This window comes from Nycticebus coucang, chromosome 5 (genome assembly GCF_027406575.1).
Source record: "Nycticebus coucang isolate mNycCou1 chromosome 5, mNycCou1.pri, whole genome shotgun sequence".
NCBI lineage: Eukaryota > Metazoa > Chordata > Mammalia > Primates > Lorisidae > Nycticebus > Nycticebus coucang.
In genome coordinates, this window is record NC_069784.1 from 52,611,953 (window position 1) to 52,636,560 (window position 24,608).

General features: G+C 46.6%; 2 protein-coding genes across 6 annotated transcripts; both read right to left on the minus strand.

The window, feature by feature from the left end:
• Nucleotides 1–459: 459 nt before the first annotated feature.
• Nucleotides 460–22,828, minus strand: ANKRD35 (ankyrin repeat domain 35). Of its 5 annotated transcripts, none has more exons than XR_008380249.1 (14): nt 22,688–22,803; nt 16,626–16,756; nt 15,082–15,170; nt 14,664–14,728; nt 13,741–13,798; nt 13,487–13,557; nt 13,059–13,165; nt 12,326–12,510; nt 11,114–11,151; nt 8,947–10,944; nt 2,515–2,604; nt 2,204–2,269; nt 1,195–1,319; nt 460–664 (listed from the first exon to the last, which is right to left on the minus strand). XR_008380249.1 is itself a non-coding variant. In XM_053592355.1 (14 exons), exons 1-13 carry the CDS (start codon nt 22,724–22,726, stop codon nt 1,257–1,259), a joined length of 3,000 nt encoding a protein of 999 aa, XP_053448330.1. In that variant the 5' UTR covers nt 22,727–22,828; the 3' UTR covers nt 460–664; nt 1,213–1,256. The 5 variants fall into 5 exon arrangements, 4 of the variants coding, with proteins under 4 accessions (XP_053448330.1, XP_053448332.1, XP_053448331.1 ...); XM_053592355.1 differs by having other exon boundaries at nt 1,213–1,319; nt 22,688–22,828; XM_053592357.1 differs by lacking the exon at nt 2,204–2,269 and having other exon boundaries at nt 1,213–1,319.
• On the minus strand, nt 6,242–6,768 carry LOC128586526 (NADH dehydrogenase [ubiquinone] iron-sulfur protein 6, mitochondrial-like). The gene has a single exon (XM_053592359.1). It carries the CDS (start codon nt 6,751–6,753, stop codon nt 6,379–6,381), a length of 375 nt encoding a protein of 124 aa, XP_053448334.1. The 5' UTR covers nt 6,754–6,768; the 3' UTR covers nt 6,242–6,378.
• Nucleotides 22,829–24,608: the final 1,780 nt, after the last annotated feature.

Below are 24,608 nucleotides of genomic sequence, written 5' to 3' on the forward strand. Positions count from 1 at the left end.
CCAAACCTACAGAAGGTGCAATACCAAGACTGAACTCTAATGTAAAGTATGGTCTCTGGGGGAAAATAATGTGTCAATGTAGGTTCATTTATTATAACTAGTGTACCAGTCTGGTGAGGGGTGTTGATAAGGGGGGAGACTATGCATATTTGGGGGCAGAAGATATGTGTAAGATTTCCATACCTTTTACTCAATTTTGCTGTGAACCTAAATCTGCTCTAAAAAATAGTCTACTTGGCCAGGCACAGTGGCTCTTGCCTATAATCCTAGCACTCTGGGAGGCCAATGTGGGTGGGTCACCTGAGGTCAGGAGTTTGAGACCAGCCTGAGCAAGAGGGACACCCCCATAACTACTAAAAACTAAAGTCTACTTTAAAAAATTATTTTTAAAGAAAAAAGGAATGAAAAAAATTATTTTCCCTACTCTCCATTAGACAGAAGAAAATGACACCCACATCATCCTGCCTCCTGTTTTATTTCCCACAGATCTTGTTTCCATCCACACCTCCTCTGTTCTCTTCCATGCCAAAGCCAGGGTCCAGCTTCTCAGGTCTGGGTCCATAATGTCAAGTGAAGCCCCGCCCATACCACTCCTCAATGGCCAACCCACCACCACCACCACCACAGCCTAATGCAGCCTGTCAACCAGGGATGCTTTTATTCCCTGAAAGAAGAAATTCAAGGATGAAAAATGCACACATTTCCGTATCCTCATCTCCTCCCACCCATGTCAGTATGCTAAAGGGGACCCTCATCTATCTGGAACTAAAGAAGAGGACCATCTCTATGAGCGTGGGGAAAAGATTGAGGGATGACTGCTCTTTGAATGATTGGTATAACGGTAAAGAAGAGATCCTGGAACTTGTAGAGTGCTGCTCTAGGGAAAAACTTTGCACCACTGTCCCATCATCACTCATCTTGTATTGGCCTCTCCCTACCTCAGACCTTAGAAGAGTCACTCAACCCTTCATTTCAGTCTCCATCTCATAAGTCACCCCCTAAATCCACCTGCTCACGGTTTCCTGACTCCATCTAGTGACTCTCCACATCGTATCTTCTCATTGGACCTCACCTTGAATGCTCTATACCCCACAGGATTCCCCAGTGTCTGTCACCACAAGGGTAAAGGGAACTAATTTCCTTCTGTAAACCTCCTTTCCCAAATCCTTTCTCCCAAGCTCCTTCCCTCATTACCTTCAACCCACAACTCACAACAGAGAAATCCAGTATCCCTGAGGGCACACCATTAGGCTGCCTCACTCCTCCTGCGTGCTGAGGATTCGGAGTAGGATATTGTATACATCCTGTTCCATGTAGCCCTGTAGGTGGCAGGAAATAAACAAATGGAAATAAAGAAAGTGGAGAGAGAGGTGAAGGAGAGGTCCTGTGGTGTAATAGAATGCTCTTTACTACATACCCTCACTTATTTTTTATTGATTTATTTATTTCGTCACCCTCAGTAGAGTACTGTGGTATCACAGCTCATAGCAACCTACAGCTCTTGGGCTTAGGCGATTCTCTCGCCTCAGCTTCCCAAGTAGCTGGGACTACAGGTGCCCACCACAACACCCAGGCTATTTTGTTGTTGTTGTTGTTGTTGTTGCAGTTTGGCCGGGACTGGGTTCGAACCCATCACCCTCAGTATATGGGGTCAGCACCCTACTCACTGAGCCACAGGCACTTTCCTCACTTATAGTATTTAAATTCTCTATCGCTGTGTTCCTATTTTCCCAAGGAAGATAATGATGTCTACTTTGCAGTATTGCTGTGAGGGTTACAATGATGAATATGAAGCAAAACACCTGCTACAGAATAGGCATTTCATTCATTGTAGTTATTATTCCTAGCAATAGATCAAGCTACCCACCTCTTCTTCCTAGATTTGAGCTAAACTGCCTGAGGAGGAAACTAAGAAAGGGTGTAGGAAACAAGAAAAGGCCTTCCAATAGATCAGGGAATTGAAAAGGAGGGGCAAACACCTCTCAATCTTTCTCATTCATACACAACCTCCCTTGATCTACTCAATGAGATCCAGAGACCTAGCACTGGTCCACTCTGAGAAATGGCAAATATGTACAAGGGACCTCAAATGCAATACCCCCTACCTGGATCTATGTCTCTACCACCCAAAGGGACCCCAAATGCAATACCTCCTACCCGAATCTATGTCTCTACCACCTTCCTGTATGCTCCCCATGCTCACCTGAGCAGCATTCAGCAGGTGATTCCTATAGGTAGTGATGATCTCTTCATGGTTCTTCTGGGAATCCTGGGAGTAGGCATCAGTGGAAAGTCATATGCTCACCCTCCCCACATTCACCCAAGCATGAGGGGGCAATAAACTGGAAAGGTCACTCTTAGCAAGTAAGCCCCCTTGGCCCTTTACCAGCCAGCCTCAACCACTACCTGGCCAGGTCTCTGTAATCCCCAGAATGTGTCTCACATATATGAATATATCACTTCCACTCTATCGTCTTCTTAGCAGCGTCCATTTCTCCGAGGACCAAAACATACCTGCAACTGTAGGGCAAGGCAGGCATTTTCTCCCCGGACGGCTAGAACCTCCTCTGAAAGCTGCTCCAACTTTTTCAACAACTCCTTAATCTGAGGCCGAAAGGAAAGACAGGGAACCAAAAAGGCCCATGTAATTTCTCTTCCAAATACCACCCAGGGTCAGGACAACTTCCTTTTACTGAATATGTATATGTGCCATTATGTGTATGTGCCAGGTACATTTACAAATATTGTCTCATTTAATACTCAAAACAGCTTTTCTTCTGAGAAGAACAATACTTCTCTGAGGGAAGTATTATTATGTACATTTTGTAGATAAGGAACCTGAGTTAAGTAATTTGTCAAAATCATACAGCTAATAAGCAATGATGAAATCATGATTTTTTTTTGTTGTTGTTGCAGTTTGGCCGGGGCTGGGTTTGAACCCGCCATCCTCGGCATATGGGGCCGGCGCCCCACCCGCTGAGCCACAGGCGCCGCCCGAAATCATGATTTTAACCAAGATCTCTTTGACCCAGGGTCCATGCTTTTAGCTTGGTACTGGATCCTAACCTACTTCAGGCTACCGACCACTGAAGGAAAAGATGAGTAATTGTGGCTTGTAGGGGAGCCACAATTACTTGTAAGTCCTTAATGGTAACCAGCAGTAATAGGTAAGGCAGTAATAGAAATAACAATAGCTACCTTTTTCGAGTACTTACCATGTGACAAAAATTGTTCTGGGTATTTTATTTTATTTATTTATTTATTATTATTAAATCATAGCTGTGTACATAGCTGGGCACCATACACTGGTTTTATAGACCATTTGACACATTTTCATCACACTGGTTAACATACCCTTCCTGGCATTTTCTTAGTTATTGTGTTAAGACATTTACATTCTACATTTACTAAGTTTCACATATACCCTTGTAAGATGCACCTCAGGTGTAATCCTACCAATCACCCTCCCTCCACCCACCTCTCTGCTCCCTCCCTTCCCTTTCCCTCTTCCCCCTATTCTTAGGTTATAACTGGGTTATAGCTTTCATATGAAAGCCATAAATTAGTTTCATAGTAGGGCTGAGTACATTGGATACTTTTTCTTCCATTCTTGAGATACTTTACTAAGAAGAATATGTTCCAGCTCCATCCATGTAAACATGAAAGAGGTAAAGTCTCCATCTTTCGTTAAGGCTGCATAATATTCCATGGTGTACGTATACTACAATTTATTAATCCATTCGTTGATCGATGGGCACTTGGGCTTTTTCCATGACTTAGCAATTATGAATTGGGCTGCAATAAATATTCTCGTACAAATATCTTTGTTATAATGTGATTTTTGGTCTTCTGGGTATATACCTAGTAGAGGAATTATAGGTTTGAATGGCAGATCTATTTTTAGATCTCTAAGTGTTCTCCAAACATCTTTCCAAAAGGAATGTACTAATTTGCATTCCCACCAGCAGTGTAGATGTGTTCCTTTTTCTCCACATCCACGCCAACATCTCTGGTCTTGAGATTTTGTGATATGGGCTAATCTTACTGGAGTTAGATGATATCTCAAAGTAGTTTTGATTTGCATTTCTCTGATGATTAAAGATGATGAGCATTTTTTCATATGTCTGTAGGCTGGTTGCCTGTTTTCTTCAGAGAAGTTTCTCTTCAAGTCCCTTGCCCAGCCTGCGATGGGATCACTTGTTCTTTTGAGTTCTCTGTGGATTCTGGTTATTAAACCTTTGTCGGAGACATAACCTGCAAATATCTTCTCCCATTCTGAGGGCTGTCTGCTTGCTTTACTTACTGTGTTCTTGGCTGTGCAGAAGCTTTTTAGTTTGATCAGGTCCCAGTAGTGTATTTTTGAAGCTGCTTCAATTGCTCAGGGGTCCTCCTCATAAAACACTCGCCCAGATCGATTTCTTCAAGGGTTTTCCCTGCACTCTCTTCTAGTATTTTTTTTTTTTTGGTAGAGACAGTTTCACTTTATCACCCTTGGTAGAGTGCCGTGGAGTCACACAGCTCACAGCAACCTCCAACTCCTGGGCCTAGGCGATTCTTCTGCCTCAGCCTCCCGAGTAGCTAGGACTACAGGCGCCCGCCACAACGCCCGGCTATTTTTTTGTTGCAGTTTGGCCGGGGCCGGGTTTGAACCTGCCACCCTCGGTATATGCGGCCGGTGCCCTGTTCACTGAGCCACAGGCGCAGCCCTCTTCTAGTATTTTTGTAGTTTTGTGTCTTAAGTTTAAATCTTTAATCCAGTGAGAGTCTATCTTAGTTAATGGTGAAAGGTGTGGGTTCAGTTTCAGTCTTCTACAGGTTGCCAGCCAGTTCACCCAGCACCATTTGTTAAATAGGGAATCTTTTCCCCACTGAATGTTTTCAATTGGCTTGTCAAAGATCAAATAACAGTAAGTAGCTGGATTCATCTCTTGGTTCTCTATTCTGTTCCAGACATCTACTTACTTCTCTGTTTTTGTGCCAGTACCATGCTGTTTTGATCACTATCGATTTATAGTATAGTCTGAGGTCTAGTAGCGTGATTCCTCCAGCTTTGTTTTTATTTCTGAGTAATGTCTTGGCTATTCAAGGTTTTTTCTGATTCCATATAAAATGAAGTATTATTTTTTCAAGATCTTTAAAGTATGACAGTGGAGCTTTAATAGGGATTGCAATAAATTGTATATTGCTTTGGGTAGTATGGACATTTTAACAATGTTGATTCTTCCCAGCCATGAGCATGGTATGTTTTTCCATTTGTTAACATTTTCAGCTATTTCTTTTCTTAGAGTTTCATAGTTCTCTTTATAGAGATCTTTCACATCCTTTGTTAGATAAACTCCCAAATATTTCATCTTCTTTGGCACTACTGTGAATGGAATAGAGTCCTTAACTGTTTTTTCAGCTTGACTATTGTTGGTATATATAAAGGCTACCAATTTATGAATGTTGATTTTGTAACCTGAGACGCTGCTGTATTCCTTGATCACTTCTAAGAGTTTTGTAGTAGAATCCCTGGTGTTTTCCAGATATACAATCATATCATCTGCGAAGAGTGAAAGTTTGATCTCTTCTGACCCTATATGGATACCCTTGATCGCCTTTTCTTCCCTATTGCATTGGCTAAAACTTCCATTACAATGTTAAAGAGCAGTGGAGACAATGGGCAGCCTTGTCTGGTTCCTGATCTGAGTGGAAATGATTTCAGTTTAACTCCATTCAATACGATATTGGCTGTGGGTTTGCTGTAGATGGCCTCTATCAGTTTAAGAAATGTCCCTTCTATCCCAATTTTCTTAAGTGTTCTGATCATGAAGGGATGCTGGATACTATCAAAAGCTTTTTCTGCATCAATTGAGAGAATCATATGGTCTTTGTTTTTTAATTTGTTTATGTGCTGAATTATACTTATAGATTTATGTATATTGAACCAGCCTTAAGACCCTGAGATAAAACCGACTATCATGATGTATAATTTGTTTGATGTGTTGCTGGATTCTATTTGTCAGGATCTTGTTGAATATTTTTGCATCTATATTCATTAGTGATATTGGTCTATTATTTTCTTTTCTTGTTGGGTCTTTTCCTGGTTTGGGGATCAAGGTGATGTTTGCTTCATAGAACGTGTTGGGTAGTCTTCCTTCTTTTTCTACATTTTGGAACAGGTTGCGTAATATAGGTACTAATTCCTCTTTAAAGGTTTGGTAGAATTATGACGTGAAGCCATCTGGTCCCGGGCTTTTCTTTTCTTTTTTTTCTTTTTTTCACAGCACCACCCTTTATTCAACACCAGGACACGCTCGTCCAGAACGGGTGGTCCAGAAACTGTTTTCAGGCTGCCGTCCCCATGCACACTCAGAGGCCTGTGGAGTGCGACACACTCTAATGATGGTGCTGTTTGAACTGGAGTCCACAATACCCACACATCCCAGTTTTTGTTTCTTTGTTCAAGTTTATGTGCTGGCGGGGGTGGCCCAGGGCACCCCCGCCACCATCACACGATATCACCCAGCTCTCCACTTCACTCATGGGCTGCTCTGCTATCAAATCAATGGCAAAGTTTTCATTCACCTCTTTCTGACGACCTACAAATCTAATTTTTCTGTAGTCGTTATCATCATAAACCTGGCCAGTGTGCATGACCTTCTCCTCGGTTGGCGAGGTCTGCACCCCAAAATACCTGGTGCCCTTGGGCAGACTCTGGACTACTGTGCTGGCCGGACCCAGTAGCCAGCAGAAGGTCACAGCCACCGCCATATTGTGCCCCAGGCTTTTCTTTTTAGGGAGATTTTGTATGGTTGATGCTATTTCAGAACTTGATATTAGCCTGTTCAACATTTCCACTTGATTCTGGCTAAGTCTTGGAAGGTGATGTGCTTCCAAGTATTGGTCGATTTCCTTCAGATTTTCATATTTCTGAGAATAAAGTTTCTTGTAATATTCATTAAGGATTTTTTGAATTTCTGAGAAGCCTGTTGTTATTTCGTCTTTGTCATTTCATATTGATGAGATAGAGATTTTACTCTTTTTTTCCTAGTTAGGTTAGCCAAAGGTTTATCTATTTTATTGACCTTTTCAAAAAACCAATTTTTTGATTTATTGTATAATTAATTCTTTTGTTTTCAATTTCATTTAATTCTGTTCTAATTTTGGTTATTTCTTTTCTTCTACTGGGTGTTCTGAGTATTTTAAATAAACATAGTATCTTTTTTTTTTTTTTGTAGAGACAGAGTCTCACTTTATGGCCCTCGGTAGAGTGCCGTGGCATCACACAGCTCACAGCAACCTCCAACTCCTGGGCTTAAGCAATTCTCCTGCCTCAGCCTCCCGAGTAGCTGGGACTACAGGCACCAGCCACAACGCCCGGCTATTTTTTGGTTGCAGTTTGGCCGGGGCCGGGTTTGAACCCACCACCCTCGGTATATGGGGCCGGGGCCTTACTGATTGAGCCACAGGCGCCGCCCAACATTAGTATCTTTTTTAGGGTAATGTTCACAACCACCCTGTTATTATCCTCATTTTAGAGATGAGAAAACGGAGGCTTGGAGTTGTTAAATAACTTGCCAAAGATCAGACAATTACATTTTAAAACTGAAATTCAAATCTGGACATCGTCAGTCCAGAGGACATTCTTTTTTTTTTTTTTTTTGAGACAGAGCCTCAAGCTGTCGCCCTGGGTAGAGTGCCATGGCACCACAGCTCACAGCAACCTTCAACTCCTGGGCTTAAGTGATTCTCTTGCCTCAGCCTCCCAAGAAGCTGGGATTACAGGTGCCCACCACAACGCCCGGCTATTTTTGGGGGGGTGGGGGTGCAGTTCTCATTGTTGTTTGGCAGGCCCAGGCTGGATTCAAGCCCATCAGCTCTGGTGTGGCGGATGCCTTAGCCACTTGAGCTACAGGTGCCAAGCCCAGAGACCGCATTCTTAACTAAAACACTGTATTTTATTTTGCCCTTTGGTCTGCTTCTATCTTCTCTTTCAATGCAACACAAAAGCCTTGCTTTCTTTAATTAACCCCACCCCACACTTATTCCTATTCTGGATAACATTCTTTCTATTTCCATGCACTCTATACCACATAAAATGTATACTGTTTAAGTCACTTCCTTAGAGCCTCAGCAAAAACACAGCAACCTATCCTGCTATGAGGCCTCTTCCCAGGTGACAAGCTATTTGAGGTAAAATGCTGGCTAGGCACAGTTAGTTGCTCATGCCTGTAATCCTAACACTCTGGGAGGCCAAGGCATGTGGAATGCTTAAGCTCGGGAGTTTAAGACCAGCCTGAAAAAATCAAGACCCGGTCTCTACTAAAAATAGAAAAACTAGCCAAGTGTTGTGCCTGTAGTTCCAGCTACTCAGGAGGCTGAAGCAGAAGGATCTCTTAAGCCCAAGAATTAGAGGTTGCCATAAGCTATTATGGCAGGGCACTCTACCCAGGGCAACAGAGTGAGACTCTGTCTCCAAAAAAAAAGAAGGAGGAGAAGGAGAGAGAGAGGGCGAGGGAGAGGGAGAAGGAGAAAAGAGAGAAAGAAAAAGAGCTTGAAAAGTAATGAATACATTTAAAATTTTAAAAATAAGGTAAATGCTGGGTGGCGTCTGTGGCTCAAGGAGTAGGGCGCCGGTCCCATATGCTGGAGGTGGCGGGTTCAAACTCAGCCCTGGCCAAAAACTAAACAAAAAATAAGGTAAATGCTAATAAACTGTGGTGCTCCACTGGTGGTAGCCCTAAGCACACAGCTTCTAAACTCTGAATACTAAATTTTAGTATCTACACCTCCTTCTCTCATCTATTCATACCTTGTCTCACTTCCATTCTCAATGCCAATCCGTCTCAGACTCAGAAGAACAACATGGTGTGGGCCCCGCAAATGACTGGTGCTCTATTGGGAGTATTAATCTGGCCAACCAAACGTTGCTGGATTCAGGTTAGCAAACACCCAAACACTCACCTTGGCCTCCTTGTCTCGGCAAGCCCCAATCAGATGCTCCATCTTCTCTTTCAGCAGCTCAGCTGTTTTCTCGAACTGCTCAGATCGCCCGCGCATCTCCCTGGCCTGTCCCTCCTGCTCGGCGGCCTGTGCCGCCAGGTCCCTATTCCTACGTCGCTCCTCCGCCACAACCTCCCGCAGCCGACCCATTTCCTGGCAGGCTGTGTTGTATTTTTCCAGCACAGTCTTCAGCTCCTGACCCCAAGCCTGGGACTGGGCCACCAGCGAGCCCCGAGTTTTCTCGTGCTGCCGCAGGCTGGCCGCCTCTCGAGCCCTCAGCTCTGCCACCTCCTCTGTGGCCTGATACAGCAGCTGCTTGAGCTTCCCGATCTCCTGGCTCTTTCCGCTCATTGTGGCCTGAACCACGCGCAGCTCTTCCTCCAGCTTCCGTAGGTCTTGCTCCAGAGCAGCCACTTGTGGGGGTCCTGGGGGCTTTGAGCAGGCACCTGGCTCCCCATGCGGGGCCAGGGACCCCCGCAGCTGCTGGTTCTCCTCTTTCAGCCGAGCCAGCATCTGCTGGGCCTCTCGATGCCGGTCCACCAGGGCCCCGACGCAGGCCTGCAGCTCCTCCAGGGGCTGGGCCGCTGTGCTCCACTCACTCCCCTTGCCCACCAGGTCTGGGGGCAGGCAGTCCCACAGCCCTCGAAGGCCGCTGGTCTGGGAGGCCAGGCGCTTCCGCAGCTTCTCTGTGACCTCCTTCTCCACGGCCAGTTCTTCAGTCAGTAGCCCCACACTCCGCTGCAACTGCTGCAGCTGGACCTGCGCCTCTGGCTTGGGCTCAAACTCTCGCTGTAGCCGCTGGCTCAGTGACTGCAGCTCCCGCTGCAGCCTCTGCCGCTCGCGTCCCAGCTCCCCCAACTCCTCCATCAAGTTGCTGTTGCTCAGTCTCAGTGCTGACACTTCCTTCTCCAGGTGACCCTTTGCCAAGCCTCCTCCTGGAGTCTGTTCTCTTCCAGGGACCCCAAGAGGCTCTCCTCGAGAGCCAGGAGACCTCTTCTCCTTCCCTTCATCCTCTTTGATGGTCCCTAGGACTGCCTTTGGGGCTCCCTCTCTGGACTCCTGGGCAGGTTTCACCTGTAGTCCTGTCTTTGCCCTATCCAACCTCACCAGCACCCGCTCCAACCGGGCTTCCATCTTCTCCCAGGCAGCTGCTGCAGCCTCAGCCAGGGGAGTCCCCAGGGCTCCCTCCAGGATTGGTCTTGACATAGCACCCCGGGCAGCATCCTTTTCCCGCCAAACTGCAGCCAGCTCCTCCCTTAGTTGTAGCAGAAGCTGGTTCATGGCTGCTATGCCCACTGTTTCAACCACTGTGCCTGCTACTTCCACTCCTGGGGCCTGGGGGTTCTCCTTCTGGCCAGTAGGCAACTGTTCATTATGATCAGGTTCATGAGTCTGTCCCCCATTAGTAGTCAAGTGCTGTCTTGTGGCTTTTCCAGTGGTCTCAGACCTTGGGCTCTGGAATAGCCCCTGTTCTTCTGGTTGGGACCTTCCATGGACTTCATATTGGCTCTCCCCTGGGGCTGAATCCTCAGCTTTCTTAGAAGCTAATGTTGGGTTGACTATGGCTGCTGCCTGCTGCTGCTTCTTTAGTTCTTGTATGTGCTCGGCCAGCAGGTCCAGGGGACAATTCTGTTCCATGCCATCCCGTCCAGGACGGACCCTAGAGTCCTGCCTTCCAGGAGCAGCAGGCTCCTGGCAGAGGAGGAGCCCTAGCTTCTGCACTTGCTCTCGAATTTGGTTCTCCAAGCCCAGGTAGGCTGCAGCTTGAGTCTTACACTCTTCTGTTTTTCGCACCAGCTCTTGCTCCAACTGAGAAACTTTCTTCTGCTGCTCTTCATACTTCCACTTCCACTCCTCTGAGCATGGGTCCTCATCTTCCTCTTCCTCCTGGTCCTCCTCAGGCTCTGCTGTCCATGGGCTCTTAGGTGGAGAACCCACCTGGGACTCAGGTGGAGAGGCCTATGTTGAAAACAGAACAATGAAGGAAGGCCACGCAACAAACCTAGCCTAAAGGCCCCCAGAGGGCCTTTCCCTCAGAATGTCTTAATGCTCCCAGGACCACTGGGAAATGGGCCCACTGGGATAGCCTAGGGTGAGTCAGAAGCAAAAGAGACACTTAGGGTCTTACCTTAGATGCAAAATCTGGGCATTGAACTAGCCTTTGACCTATATGAAAAGATATGGGGAAAATGAGAGAGAGGATACATCTGATGTGCTTCTAACCCAAATTCTATCTTCCGCGTGAGAGGAGTGGCATTCCAGTGATATCTCTCACCACCTGTCTTCCTGGTACAAGGAGCCACCCTTGTTCAATGGGTCCCTAACTACCCAGCAATTTTTTTTTCCTATGCCAGAGGTGGGCCAGATCATTCATTTTGTTCACTCATTTATATATTGGTCATTGTGCCAGGTACTGTTATAAGCACTAGGACCTCAATGGTAAGCAGAACAGAAATGGCCTGTCATTAGTCTTCTTGAGGGAGATCAACCAACAAATCACACAAATAGATGTACAATTCCAACTCAGGAATGCTAGCAATAGCACTAGCCAGAGTTGTCTTTAGTGAGAGACAAGGCTGACTTAAGGAATTTTGTGACCATGCTTTTGGGAATTTGAGGTCATCTTCTAGTAACAGCAATAAAACAGTAAACTCTCAACCAGGATAAAAATTATCAGATGAGGGCGGCGCCTGTGGCTCAGTGAGTAGGGCGCCGGCCCCATATGCCGAGGGTGGCGGGTTCAAACCCAGCCCCGGCCAAACTGCAACAACGAAAAAAAATAGCCAGGCGTTGTGGCGGGCGCCTGTAGTCCCAGCTGCTCGGGAGGCTGAGGCAAGAGAATCGTGTAAGCCCAAGAGTTAGAGGTTGCTGTGAGCCGTGTGACGCCACGGCACTCTACCCAAGGGCGGTACAGTGAGACTCTGTCTCTACAAAAAAAAAAAAAAAAAATTATCAGATGAATTACTTCCATGGGAAAAAATAGGATTCTAAGAAGTTTCTTTCTGTTTGTTTTGTTTTCTTAGGACAGAGTCTCACCCTCTCTCCCTGAGCTGGGTGTCGGCCTAGCTCATAGCGCCCTCAGACTCCTGGGCTCAAGTGACCCTCTTGCCTCCCAAGTAGCTGGGACCACAGGTATGCATCCCAACACCCAGCTAGATTTTCTGTTTTTAGTAGAAACAGGATCTTGCTCTTGCTCAGGCTGGTCTCAAACTCCTGAGCTCACATAATCCACCGGAATCGGCCTCCCAGAATGCTAGGATTGCAGGTTTGGGCCACCCTAAGAAGCTTCTTTGATTCTACGTCTATTGAGGAGAATCTGAAATTACAAAAGGGCCTTTACCACCTCTCCGCCGCCGGTTCAAGGCCTGCTGTAGCAGCCTCCACAATGCCTTGTCCTTTGTGTGCAGAGCATAATGCAGTGCATCGTGCCCTGTTCTGTCCACTGCCCCTGCATCTGCTCCGTGGGCCAGCAGCAGTTCTGCCACCTCAGCACTGCCTTTCTCACAGGCCAGGATCAAAGCCGACCTGTAGGTGGGGTTGAGAAAAATCTGAGCAGAGGCTTTCCCTATGGAACCCAGGAGTCCTGGTTCCAGAAACTCCACTTACAGGACAAGCTGTCACTCAGTGGGATCAGAGGACAACAGATCAACAATAGACCAGACTGGGCTGTTCAAATGCTGTTCTTTGGAGCTGCAGCATCAGGAAGCAGGTAGCCAATTGGAAACGCTCCATTTTTATCTGCTTTATACATCAAAGTTCTACATAATTTTTTTACTGCTAAAAAGGACCTTATTGCTTAGAAGAGAGTTTGAAAATCAGTATATTAAATACAGAAATATCAATTCTACTTTGGGGATTATCTATGCTAGAAGGTGGCAGCAGGCAGAGCTCTTCTGAACCACCACTGGGAGAGAAGGGGGTTTCCAAGAACACAGAGACTAGCGTCCCTTCTTCCCCAACACAACACATACACACACACACACACACACACACACACACGTGCTTTGCCCATTGGCTTCTTTCTAAATTGGTCAGGGTCTAGAAATTGGGGTAGGAAGACAGGGAGAGCTCACTTGTCATCCTTGTCTGTAACATTGACTCGGGCACCTCTCTGTAGCAACTGTGAGCAGATTGCTGTGTGACCACCCAGCGATGCAATCATCAGGGGTGTGCGTCCATCCTGCACAGGTCGAAGGAAGTGCTTCATGAGGAGCCAGGGAGAGCCAGGGGCTTGACATAGTCCTGCTGACTCCTCTCTCTCCACACCTCTCCAGAAAAAAAAAAAAAAAGACCAAATCCAGGGGCTAAATATTCCCTTTTGGAGGGTTAGAAGCTCTCCAAAAGATAAGGCTTAACTTCTCTATGAATAAGAGAAGCAGGAGGGGAGGGAAAAGGGGAGTGGGGCTGCACAACCCTGGGTTATGGAATTCGGCAAGCAAGCTCAGAGAGAGCAGCAGCCTCCCTGGGTAGGGCAGTGCCCAGATGCCCAGCTGACACTCACATTATCCAACACGTCCAGGAAGGCTTCATGGTCACACAGCAGGAGCACACTTGAGGCACAGCCAGAGGAGGCTGGGAAGGGTTGAAGGATGGTTGGATTAAGGGGACAAGCAAAGGACACCTATTCAGACCATGACCCAACATCCCCTCCAACCATTTCAATGGTTGGTCCTAGCTACCCTTCCCTCTCCTCCCCTTCCCTTTCCCACCAGGTAGTCCCTGAAGCCCTGTTCCTACCAGTCCCCTGGCACACACCTGCCCAGTGCAATGGACTACGGTTTTCTGCATCCACAGCATCTTCATTAGCACCATGCTGCAAATGGCCACAAAGGGAAGCAGCATGGAGCTTGGCATTAATATCCTTATCCTACACCCCCTGTTGGGTTACTGATTTCCACAGTAACATGGGGAGGAGCAGGAGAGCCAATGTTCTGGGGGAGGCTATCTACCAGCCAAGCCCTAGTCATTCCTTGCTAATGATAGGCAGCCTTGAATTTCAGCCCTGGATTCTAATCCTAGGGCCTAAGATAAATGAGATGCTAGGCAAATAAACACATTAGGGAAAATGACACCTGAGTCCATGGCTGGTACTTTAGAGTCATAATTTTGAAAGCTGAAAAGAATCAAGAAGAATAAAAACAGAACATCCATTGTCCAATGGCCTGTTAAGTTAACTATGCCTTTTGCATTTTTAGAGACTTGATTATAAATTTTCCATATGTCATTTTGTGCATATTTCTCTTTATGCTAGCCCAGGTGACAGATCAAGATTCTGTCTCAAAACAAACAAACAAACAAAAAAAAAAAACAAAAAACAAGCAAACAACTACAAAAATAGACAGTAAGGCTCTGATTTAATTTGAACACCTCTGCCCTCCTTCCACCTGCCCCTCATCGTAGCTAGCAGTCATCTCTGCAGTGGCTCTGCCAATGGAAAAGGTCAATAGTCCCTGGAAATTCTGCTTTGACCCACCCTCAAGGGCAGTATCGAGTATGGTGCCTGCACATAGTATGTGTTAAACAAACGTTTGTGAACAAATGAACAGATGACTATCAGCTCTCATATACAGGGATGAGAAGAATATATTTGACCAACTATTGCTTGTAACTATCAGACAAAGGAGACTCTGGGTTCATTTCTTTCCCTCACAAGAGTAGTATCAAGGGTTTGCTCTTACCTGAAGTAGGACCTTGACACACTGTGGCTGACAGGAGATGGTGGCCAAGTGCAAGGCAGTGCTTCCTGGAAACAGAAAGAGGGAGAGAGGGAGGGTGGGTAGCCCCATGCATGCAGATGACTCACAGGGAGGTAAGAGACGCACAGATAATCAGGAGATTAGAGAGAGGAGCTGTCAGCCACACTGGGCCAGAAATTCCTGTTCCCCAAGTACCTGGTACCTGTGATGAAGGTGGGAGTGAGGGTGAGGTATACCCAAGCTTACAGGGAGGAGAACCCTTGGAGGTATGCTGGTCAGAATTTACTGAAGAGAAAAGTAAAGGTAACATTTGGAACCTCCAGCAGGGCCCAGCACTGGCCTCCACAGCTGCTACAAAGGGACAAGCAAGCAGTGTGGCCCAGCGCACAGTCTAACTCACCATCCTCATTCTTGCTATTGATGTCAGCCCCGTTTGCAAGCAGGATAGTCAGACACTCTGTCAGGCCTTTGGAGGCTGCCAGATGAAATCTGCCAGAATCAAGGCAGAAGATGAAGCAAAGAAGGGCTGAGGAGTGAGACAATCTTAATAGGCACTGCTTGCTATGCTCCAAAGTCAATCCCCAAACCAGAAAGGAACACTCCCTCATTCTGACTTCCTGAGAAAGAGAAGGCCATGTATCTGTCATAAAGTCAGAGGAAGTGGGGAGTGCCTGTGGCTCAAAGGAGTAGGGCGCCCACCCCATATACCGGAGGTGGTGGGTCCAAACCCAGCCCCGGCCGGCCAAAAACTGCAAATAAATAAATAAATAAATAAATAAATAAATAAATAAAGTCAGAGGAAGCTGGAGGTACAGATAGAAATAAGAGCTACAGGTCTGGCTCAGCACCCATAGCACATACCCTGAGGCTGGCGGGTCCAAACCCGGCCCAGGCCAACTAAACAACAACTGCAACAAAATAGGTGGGCGTTGTGGTGGGCGCCTATAGTCCCAGCTACCTGGGAGGCTGAGGCAAGAGAATCACTTGAGCCCAAGAGTTTGAGGTTGCTGTGAGCTGTGACACCACAGCACTCTACTAAGGGTGACATAGTGAGACTCTCTCAAAATAACAAAAAAAAAACCAAAAACAAAGAGCTAGAGGTCTGGCTGGGCTCGGTAGCTCACACCTATAATCCTAGCACTCTGGGAAGCCACGGTGGGTGGATCACTTGAGCTCACGAATTCAAGGCCAGCCTGAGCAAGAGTGAGAACAGGACTCTGAAAAAAATAGCTGGGCATTGTGGCCGGAGCCCATAGTCCCAGCTACTTGGGAGGCTGAGCCAAGAGGATCTCTTGAGCCCAAGAGTATGAGGTTGCTGTGGAGCTATGATGTCATGGCACTCCACTGGGAGCAAGAAAGTGAGACTCTATCTCAAAGAGTTACAGATCTTAAGGAATCTCGGACTTTATGGCTGAGGTATCCAGGGAACATACAATTACCTCCCTCTCTGAGCACAGAACATTTAGCGGAACTGAAAGTGTCACAGAAAGAGTTAACCAGAGTTGAAGGCTGGACACATGAAAACTGATTTGGGCAGAGACAAGATAACATTTTCCTTATCTTCATCTCTCCCTCTAGGCACGTACATAGTAGCCTCTGTGGCTACTATTTCATTTCTAATTTGCCAAGCATACATACCCTCTTACTTGTGCAATAAAGAAATGCCCTATTTAGTGTGTGTATTCATTTTCTGTTCATTTAATAGGATTTATGTACTTCTTCAGTCAGTGTAGTCTGGGTTGTGAAGTAGATGGAGCTCAGGATCTCACTTCGTCCCTCACTTTGTGTAGCACTCCACAGGTAACAAAGGTCTATGGATATGCTTGCTAACTAAGACAACAAAAAGTACTCTAAAGTTGTAGGCATTCTGTGGTCTGATATCATATTGAAGTCTGGGACTTTCCAAAGGAACCACATTCCAGAGGCAGGGGTGGGAGGACTTACGGGGACTGGCCATTGGAGTCTAGTTTAGTGGGCCGGGCTGACTTCCGAGACGCCAGGGCAGCCACGCGTCCCACATCCCCCTGCTGTACTGCCTCCAGCAGCTTCTGATCACGACGATTCCATCTCTCCACCTGTGTGAGCCACAAATTGAGTGAATACAGGGAATGGGGGTGGTATGGAGAAAGAAAAGAGGGACAAGGTTAGGATGTCAACCAAGAGAAAAGGAACATCTCTGGGTCCTTTCACTGTTCCATAAGTCACTCACCCCAGATTATTTAGTCCTTCTTAGGCAGGCCAGCTAAATAAATATTAACCAACAAATATCCCACCATGAACTATCGCCAGCTATTGTCAAGTCTGAGCCAAAAGGTGCCTGGACCAATGAATTAAAAATTGTTTATGTGTGCCAAATGCATAGTATTTAAATCTCTATCATCATTATGATTAGTGTTGTTGTTAGATGTCCAACCTCAGAGCAATCCCAGCCACATCCCCTGGCACTTTTGCTCTCTAGGCCAGTGGTTCTCAACCTTCCTAATGCCGCAATGTATTTTCATTGTTAAAAAGGGGTCATGACCCACAGGTTGAGAACCACTGTTCTAAACAAACTGAGGCCACCTGTCCACTACTAAGTGGACTCGCATTGTCATCTGCTGCCCTGCCTTTTGTTCTCACTTCCTGGAGTAGTAAACAAGGCACATAGCTTCAGGTTACAGCTAGGACTCCAAATACCTGCCTATACCATTTCTAACCATGGGCTTGGGCCCCAAAATTGGGAGAAGCTAGAGTTTCTGTTTACTCATGTCATATCTATACCCTTCAGCTAGTCTCACTTCCCTTTCCATGGTAACAACAAAAAAGACAAAGATAGGTCTCTAGTTATGCTTGAGGAGGCAGGAAGAGGTGCTTCCCTTGTCCCCACCCTGCTCCCAGTGTCCCTGGCGGGGAGCAGCTGTCCCAGACAGCAGCCACACCTGGGCATGCATTGTTCTGTCATTCTAGCTTGAGTTTTGCTGGTGGTGGAGTCATTACAATAATTGAAGCATTACTAGGTGTGAAAGAGACAGCTATGTAAAAACACCCAGGCCTGAAAATACAGACGAGCCTGGTTTAGTCCAGAGAAGGGAAAGGAAAGAAGGAAGGGATCAATGCAGAGATCTGTGGTATGGCGAAAGGACTCTAGGTGAATACTTTATGGGGAAGCTGTATTCTCAGCGATGTGAACCCAGACTAAGCCATTAAACACCTCTAACCTGTTTCCTCATCTATAAAATGTGGGTTAATAATGACTACCTCATCATGCTGTGACTATTAAACAAGCTACTGTATATAAAATCTCCTTGTAAACGTTATGGAGCCACACAAATGTATGGCATGCTTACAACAAAACAGCAAGTAGTATGGAGTTGGTGGTGGCACATTGAATTTATGAGGTATAATCTCTAACAAGAAAGAGGCTATAGGCAGGGCAAGGGGGATGAAAATAGGTCTGTGAAATTCCAATAACTCATTTTAAAATACTGTTTACATAGCCAGGACAAATTATTATTGTTGTTGTTGTTCTTATATTATTATTATTATTATTATTTTGAGATAGAGTCTCCTCCGTTGCCCTGGCTAGAGTGCTGTGGTGTCATAGCTCAGAGCAACCTCAATCTCTTGGGCTCAAGTGACCCTATTTCCTCAGACTCTTGAGTAGCTGGGACTATAGGCACCCGCCATGAACACCCAATGAGCTTTTCTATTTTAGTACAGATAGAGCTTCACTCTCGTTCAGGCTGGTTTCAACTCCTGGGCTCAAGGGATCCTGCTGCCTCGGCCCCCTAGAGTCCTAGGATTACTGGTATGAGCCACTGCACCCAGTCCTTATAGCCAGGGCAAATTATTAATCAACAACAGGAAAAATGCCCACACCATACAGTTATCTGGGTTAGATAGTCCCTGAGGTAATACTCTTGTACAGCCCTGTAGCTCTTCACAGCCCTTTCAAGTACTGTTTCAATTAGCTTCTCAACATCCCTGGAAAGTACGTAGGACTCATAACATTCTCTCTCTCTCTCTGACAGAAGAAGAAACAGAGGAATACTGAGGTTAAATAACTGTCCAGGATTCCGCACACGAGTGGCTAGAATTAGAACCCAGGCCATGTGCTGTCCAATTCTAGTTCTCACAACCAGACCACACTACTACAAGCCATGGGAAAAGGTTTACTTATTTCCAGATAAAGTCTCCAACTGCTTCCAAGGCAAAGTCGCCCACCCTCAGACTCTATTCCCTGTATAGAGAACAATCTCTGGATAAAACAAGCAAAATTATGCCTCCACATACTGGCAGACTTTGACATTAAGAACACATTTTCTAGTGCCCCTTGGGTACCAGCTCACCTCCGGGAAAAGCAGAGAGCTGGAACTATGTCTCCATCACACAGTACTGCCATCAGTTGACCTCAGCTTGAAGTTCTCCATCTAAAATCTTAATTTGACTCAGCACCTGCAGTGGTTATGGCACCAGCCACATACACCAACAGCGGGTTCAAACCTACCCCAGGACAGCTAAACAACAATGGCAACTGCGACAAAAAATAGCCAGACATTGTGGTGGGCGCCTATAGTCCCAGCTACTTGGGAGGCTGAGGCAAGAGAATCACTTAAGCGAGTTTGAGGTTGCTCTGAGCTGTGACGCCACGGCACTCTACCGAGGGCGACATAATGAGACTCTGTCTCAAAAATAAATAAATAAATAAATAAAATCTTAATTCTAAGTCTTTCTCTCGCTGTGAGTTTAGACATGTAACAACATCTCTGAAGCTCCGATCCCTAATGATATAACAACATATAAAGAAGCATCCAGTTCTGTGTCTGTCACATAGCAGATGCACAATGAATATTAGTTCCAATTGTCACCCTTTCTGGTCCTGCTGGGTGCATTTTGGATGCTCCTGGGCTCAGAATTCTCCAGCCAGGAGAATGGGAAGAAGGGATCTTGTTCATATCAGCCAATGAATAACAACCAGGCTATATAAATGGAAGAAAGGCTTCTTAACTAGCAACATAGATACTTTTCTTTCCAGCTAGATAGCTCTAAATTCACCCAATTTACTTCTCATAATCTCGTTATACTAAGAAGAGTTTAGAATCAGTGGAAATTCTTCATGCCAAACCTCTATAAAGCTGTGGTAAAGGATAGGAGAAAGCTTTCAAATTCCAAGATACAGTCCACAGTTTACTGCAGCATCTTGGAAAGGAAACACCGATTATCATCCCAGCCTTGAGGGAGCAATCACCAAATTAACTCACAGACTCAGTAACAAGTATAAACTTTGTATTTCTATAGCTGAGATTAGGGGACCTTTGTAGAAGTAATTGTACCCCCATCTTATCTCTGGCTGTGTACCAATAAGCATTCTATCAAGATGGAAGCACACCAGCAGATAAAGAGTTTCTACTGGTGGGGCGGCGCCTGTGGCTCAGTGAGTAGGGCGCCGGCCCCATATGCTGAGGGTGGCGGGTTCAAACCCAGCCCCGGCCAAACCGCAAGAACAAAAAAAAAAAAAAAATAGCCGGGCATTGTGGCGGGCGCCTGTAGTCCCAGCTGCTTGGGAGGCTGAGGCAAGAGAATCGCGTAAGCCCAAGAGTTAGAGGTTGCTGTGAGCCGTGTGACGCCACGGCACTCTACCAAGGGCGGTACAGTGAGACTCTGTCTCTACAAAAAAAAAAAAAGAGTTTCTACTGGTGAATGAAAATAGAAAGGCTTCCCTGGAGGAACTAGGACCTGACTCTCAATATTTCAAATGCGATAGACATCCCTCTAAGCTGACAAATGCCAACCACTTAAAGCTATTTAGTGGTCTATTTCTTACCTAGGTAGAGTAAACTCCTGTGTAAGATACCCTCAATAATATCTTCTACTAAAATAAAATGAGATTACAGGAGCTGGTTTTGTTGATTTCCCTATATACTAGATAACTTGGATTAACTTTAAAATGATCACAGATCTTTCAGTCCTTACTTTAGACAGGGCCCAGGGCTCTGGTCTTGGACTCAGATGTGTCAGGGGAGATGGGGCAGGGCAATCTTCCAGTATAACTGGGGAGCCAGGCTTTTATCTGACAATTGGTTCCAGAGTAGTTAGCCACCCAAGAGTGGAGAAATTTATCATCAGAATATGGGGAAATTTCATGAGGAAAGAACATGCCACTGAAACTGGTCTATTGTTAGGTTTCCTATGACCCTATCTGTCTAAGAAAAGTTCTCTTTCCAGCTAGATAATTCTAAGTCCACTCAGTTTTATGTGCTGTGATCTCATTATGCTAAGATCTTATTATGCTAAGAGTTTAGAGTGGGTGGGTAGTCTTCATGGTTAAATCTCTACACAGCTGGAGTCAAGAAGGGAAGAGGGATGGTTCCATGTTCCAGGAGCAGCCCATTGCTCACTCAAGCACCTCAAAAGGAGACACTGCTCAAGGGTTGGAGAATCAGGGATAATGGGTTTCCCCATTCCTAAGGAGCAGGCAGTCTCCACAAATCTGAAAGGGAATGGCAAGGCTGAGGACTTTCAGGAACTAGGGAAGACTCCATAGGAATTAAAAAAAAAAAGTATTATGAGTAAGACCAGTCTGGGTAGCCTCAGTTTCTGGTATCTATAATAGTAAATTCCTTTTGACTGGTTAATCAGTGTGTGGAAACTAAGTGAAGAAGCAAATGTAAGTGGGACAAAGACAGGCCTCAACAGAGTTCCTACTCTTGCCTCATAGTTTGCTTCCAGGATGCTGAGGCCTGCCCATGCAGTGAGCTAACTGAGCATCTCTCATGTTTGCTTATGCAGATACCAGTAAGTCAAGTAGTTAGCTAAGTCACTTCTAAAGGAGTCATAATCCTAACCTCCACAGAAAATTCCATCCCCAGATAGGAGGTCTCTATGTAAGAGATCTTCAGAGAAGGAGAAGCAATATCCTCCCTGAGCCAGCACCTTCTGTAATCTTCTTTCTTGTGTTTTGTTCTGGGAGAACATGGGGAGTAGGATAACTTTGGCTGAGAACCCTTAGAGTGAGTGTGCTCTAACCTCTTCTCTCACCATCACTTTCCCTGACTCAATCAAAGGAATCAGAAAGCACAAGCCCTGAACAACTTGGTGAGAGTTCAAGGTAAAGGAAGAGCCTGGGGAGAAGCAGAAGTCTTTGGCCCAAGAACCAGTCTGATGACCAGACACTGCAGTGAACTGGCCGGGGTAGATTCTGCAGGCAACTCACCCAGTCCCTTGGGGAGTAGCCAAGCAACTATACATCTTCTGGCAGTGTTTATCAGGCTAGCCAGACTGCAAGATTAACCCACAGTGAGAGGGTAGGAGGAGGTCCAAGCAAAAGGGGAAAAGTGGAGTTGGCAATCATTGGGCAGAGCAGAGAAGAGGTCTAAGGGGAGAACAGAAGGCTGCTATCAAGGGAGCACTAATTAGAAAGAGGTTTGGAGTGATGTCTCATGGCCAGCAGTGCAGGTGAGAGATGGGAGTAGAAGTGGCGTGGCGTGGTTGGAGGTAAGGACAGAGGAGACTGTAAAGAAGAGTTAGCACAAGGTTCAGGGGGTACTTGTTGGGCTGGGAGGAAACATCAAGAATAGGGCCATATGGGAGGGCAAGGTTTGGGAACAGGGCAGGACTGAAAAACGGGGCTGTGGGGCAGGACTTGGGGATACAATGGAGTACAGGGCTGGGCAGGGACTGGGGCAGATGTTTGGGGGGTGGTTCGGTACTGTGAGATAGAGCAGAAGTAGGGGAGAGGACCTTGGAGAGAGGACAGGGCTGCAGAAAACACACCAGTAATCGGGGGTGTAGATGGTAGGACAAGAAAGGGACCAAAGGAAAGGATCCTAGTGAGGCCAAAGGTTAGGAAGGCTAGGCAGAGGCCAGGAAGAAGGCAAGGATGACGGGCTGCATTGCAGGGGCAGAAGAGCTGGAAAGACCGATAAAGAGGAAAGGCGATGCGATGGTGCACCAGGATAGCATTCAAGACCTCTGTCACAACAGGGCGTGGACCCCAGCCCCGTTTACCCACACATTTTGGCACCTACCGCCACCTGTGAGCTGGAGCAGGAGAAGATGCGCTTCATGGCCGAGGACAGGGCCACAGGGGGACGGGGACGCGCAGAGAGCCGGGCCACAGGTCTGAACCCACCAGACTCGGATGCGGCTGTGGGAGACAGCTGTCAAAAGTCAGAGCAGGACCCGCCCCAGGACCTGCCCCGCTCAATCAGAGATGAGAACATGAGGGCTGGGTTTAAAACTCCGCCCCTGGCCCCGCCCGTGCAGAACCAAAAAGCCCGCAGTCCTCCCCTGCGACAAGGGCTTGGTCCCAAACTTTCGGTCCTAATCTGAACCCGCCCACGGATCCGACCTAGTGCTCTAAGGGTACAGGAACCCCGCGAGCTCCGTCTGAGACTCCGCCCCCGGCTTCCCCGGCCCGCAGCTCCAGGCTGGCCTCCGCCCCGCCCCTCTGAGCTGCACCACGGGAGGCGAGCGGTCCAGGCTTCCTCCTGGGGCTTCGGAACTACCGACTGTCGCATTTAACCGCTTGTGACGTTACTTCTGCTCTGCCCACGAGCCCCACACCCCCCGCCCCATTCCCGGGCGGAAAACTCCTGCACAAAAGAGGATTTGAAGAGCAAGTGCCAAGCATAGGCGTGAACACGGATAATGCGTGATCGGGTGCAACCTGGGGAAAGAAACCTGCGAAAAAGGAGATCAAACTCAATTTTTTAACATACCTCTGAGTTAGAAAAGAGCTGAAGGGAAGGAGGAGAAATTTTTTTAATTTTAAGCGTTGCTTCAGCAAAAATAAACAAACATTAAAAAAAAATTTTTAAGCCAAAAAATAAAAACCTGCCTTCACTATTTTCACTGCTTTTTAAGTTCAGATTCTCAGTAATTCTTGCTAGGTCAGTCACAGCCGACTGGTCTCTCCTTTTTCCTGCCTGCAGTCCTAGAGAGCCCATTAAATAAAATACAGATGAAAATCTGCAGAATAAGCCCTATGTTTTTTGTTTGTTTGTTTTTGAGACAGGGTCTCACTTTGTCACCCTCCGTAGAGTGCTATGGCATCATAACTCACAGTAACCTCAAACTATTGGGCTCAAGCGATTCTCTTGCCTGTGCTTCCCTAATCGCTGGGGCTACCAATGCTGGCCTATTGTTAGAGACGGGGTCTTGCTCTAGCTCAGGCTGGTCTCCAACTCGTGAGCTCAGGCGATCCGCCCACCTAGGCCTCCAGAGTGTTGGGATTACAGGCGTAAACCACAGTGCCCGGCCTAACTTTTTGTGTGTGTGTGCGGTTTTTGGCTGGGGCTGGGCTTGAACCCGCCACCTCCGGCATATGGGGCCAGCGCCTTACTCCTTTGAGCCACAGGTGTAGCCCTCCCCCTTTATTTTTATTTTATTTTTATTTTTATTTTTTTTGCAGTTTTTGGCAGGGGCTCGGTTTGAACCCACCACCTCCAGCATATGGGGCCAGAGCCCTACTCCTTTGAGCCACAGGCACCGCCCCCCCTTTTTTTTAAATTATTATTTTTTGAGACAGTCTCCCGCCATTGGCCTGGTTAGAGTGCCCTGGCGTCATAGTAGCTCACAGCAACCTCAAAATCTTAAGCTTAAGCCACCCTCTTGTCTCAGCCTGCCCAGTAACTGGAAATACAAGTGCCCCCATCAATGCCCAGCTAGTTTTGTTTTCTATTTAGTAGAGATGGGGGGGAGGGGTCTCACTTTTGCTCAGGCTGTTCTAGAACTTCTGAGTTCAAAGGATCATCCTGAACTGGCCTCCCAGAGTGCTCGGATTATAGGCATGAACCATGGTGCTGCCCCCAAAACTTAACATAGTTTATAAGGCTCTTCAGGAGCAGAACCTTGCCTTCTTTCCCAATCTCATCTCTCATTGCTTTCACAAAAGAGCCAAAAATACTCAGACTGTTCTAATTTACTACAATTCCACTTTCAGCTGAT

Excerpts from the sequence above, each read along its gene's own strand:
- LOC128586526 (XM_053592359.1), bottom strand. The coding sequence starts at position 6,753 with ATGGCGGTGGCTGTGACCTTCTGCTGGCTACTGGGTCCGGCCAGCACA.
- ANKRD35 (XM_053592355.1), bottom strand. The coding sequence starts at position 22,726 with ATGAAGCGCATCTTCTCCTGCTCCAGCTCACAGGTGGCG. Across the intron at positions 15,171-16,625 it reads GACTCCAATGGCCAGTCCCC|ATTTCATCTGGCAGCCTCCA; the intron begins GTAAGTCCTCCC and ends TGATTCTGGCAG. Across the intron at positions 12,511-13,058 it reads GTTACAGACAAGGATGACAA|GTCGGCTTTGATCCTGGCCT; the intron begins GTGAGCTCTCCC and ends CCCCACCTACAG.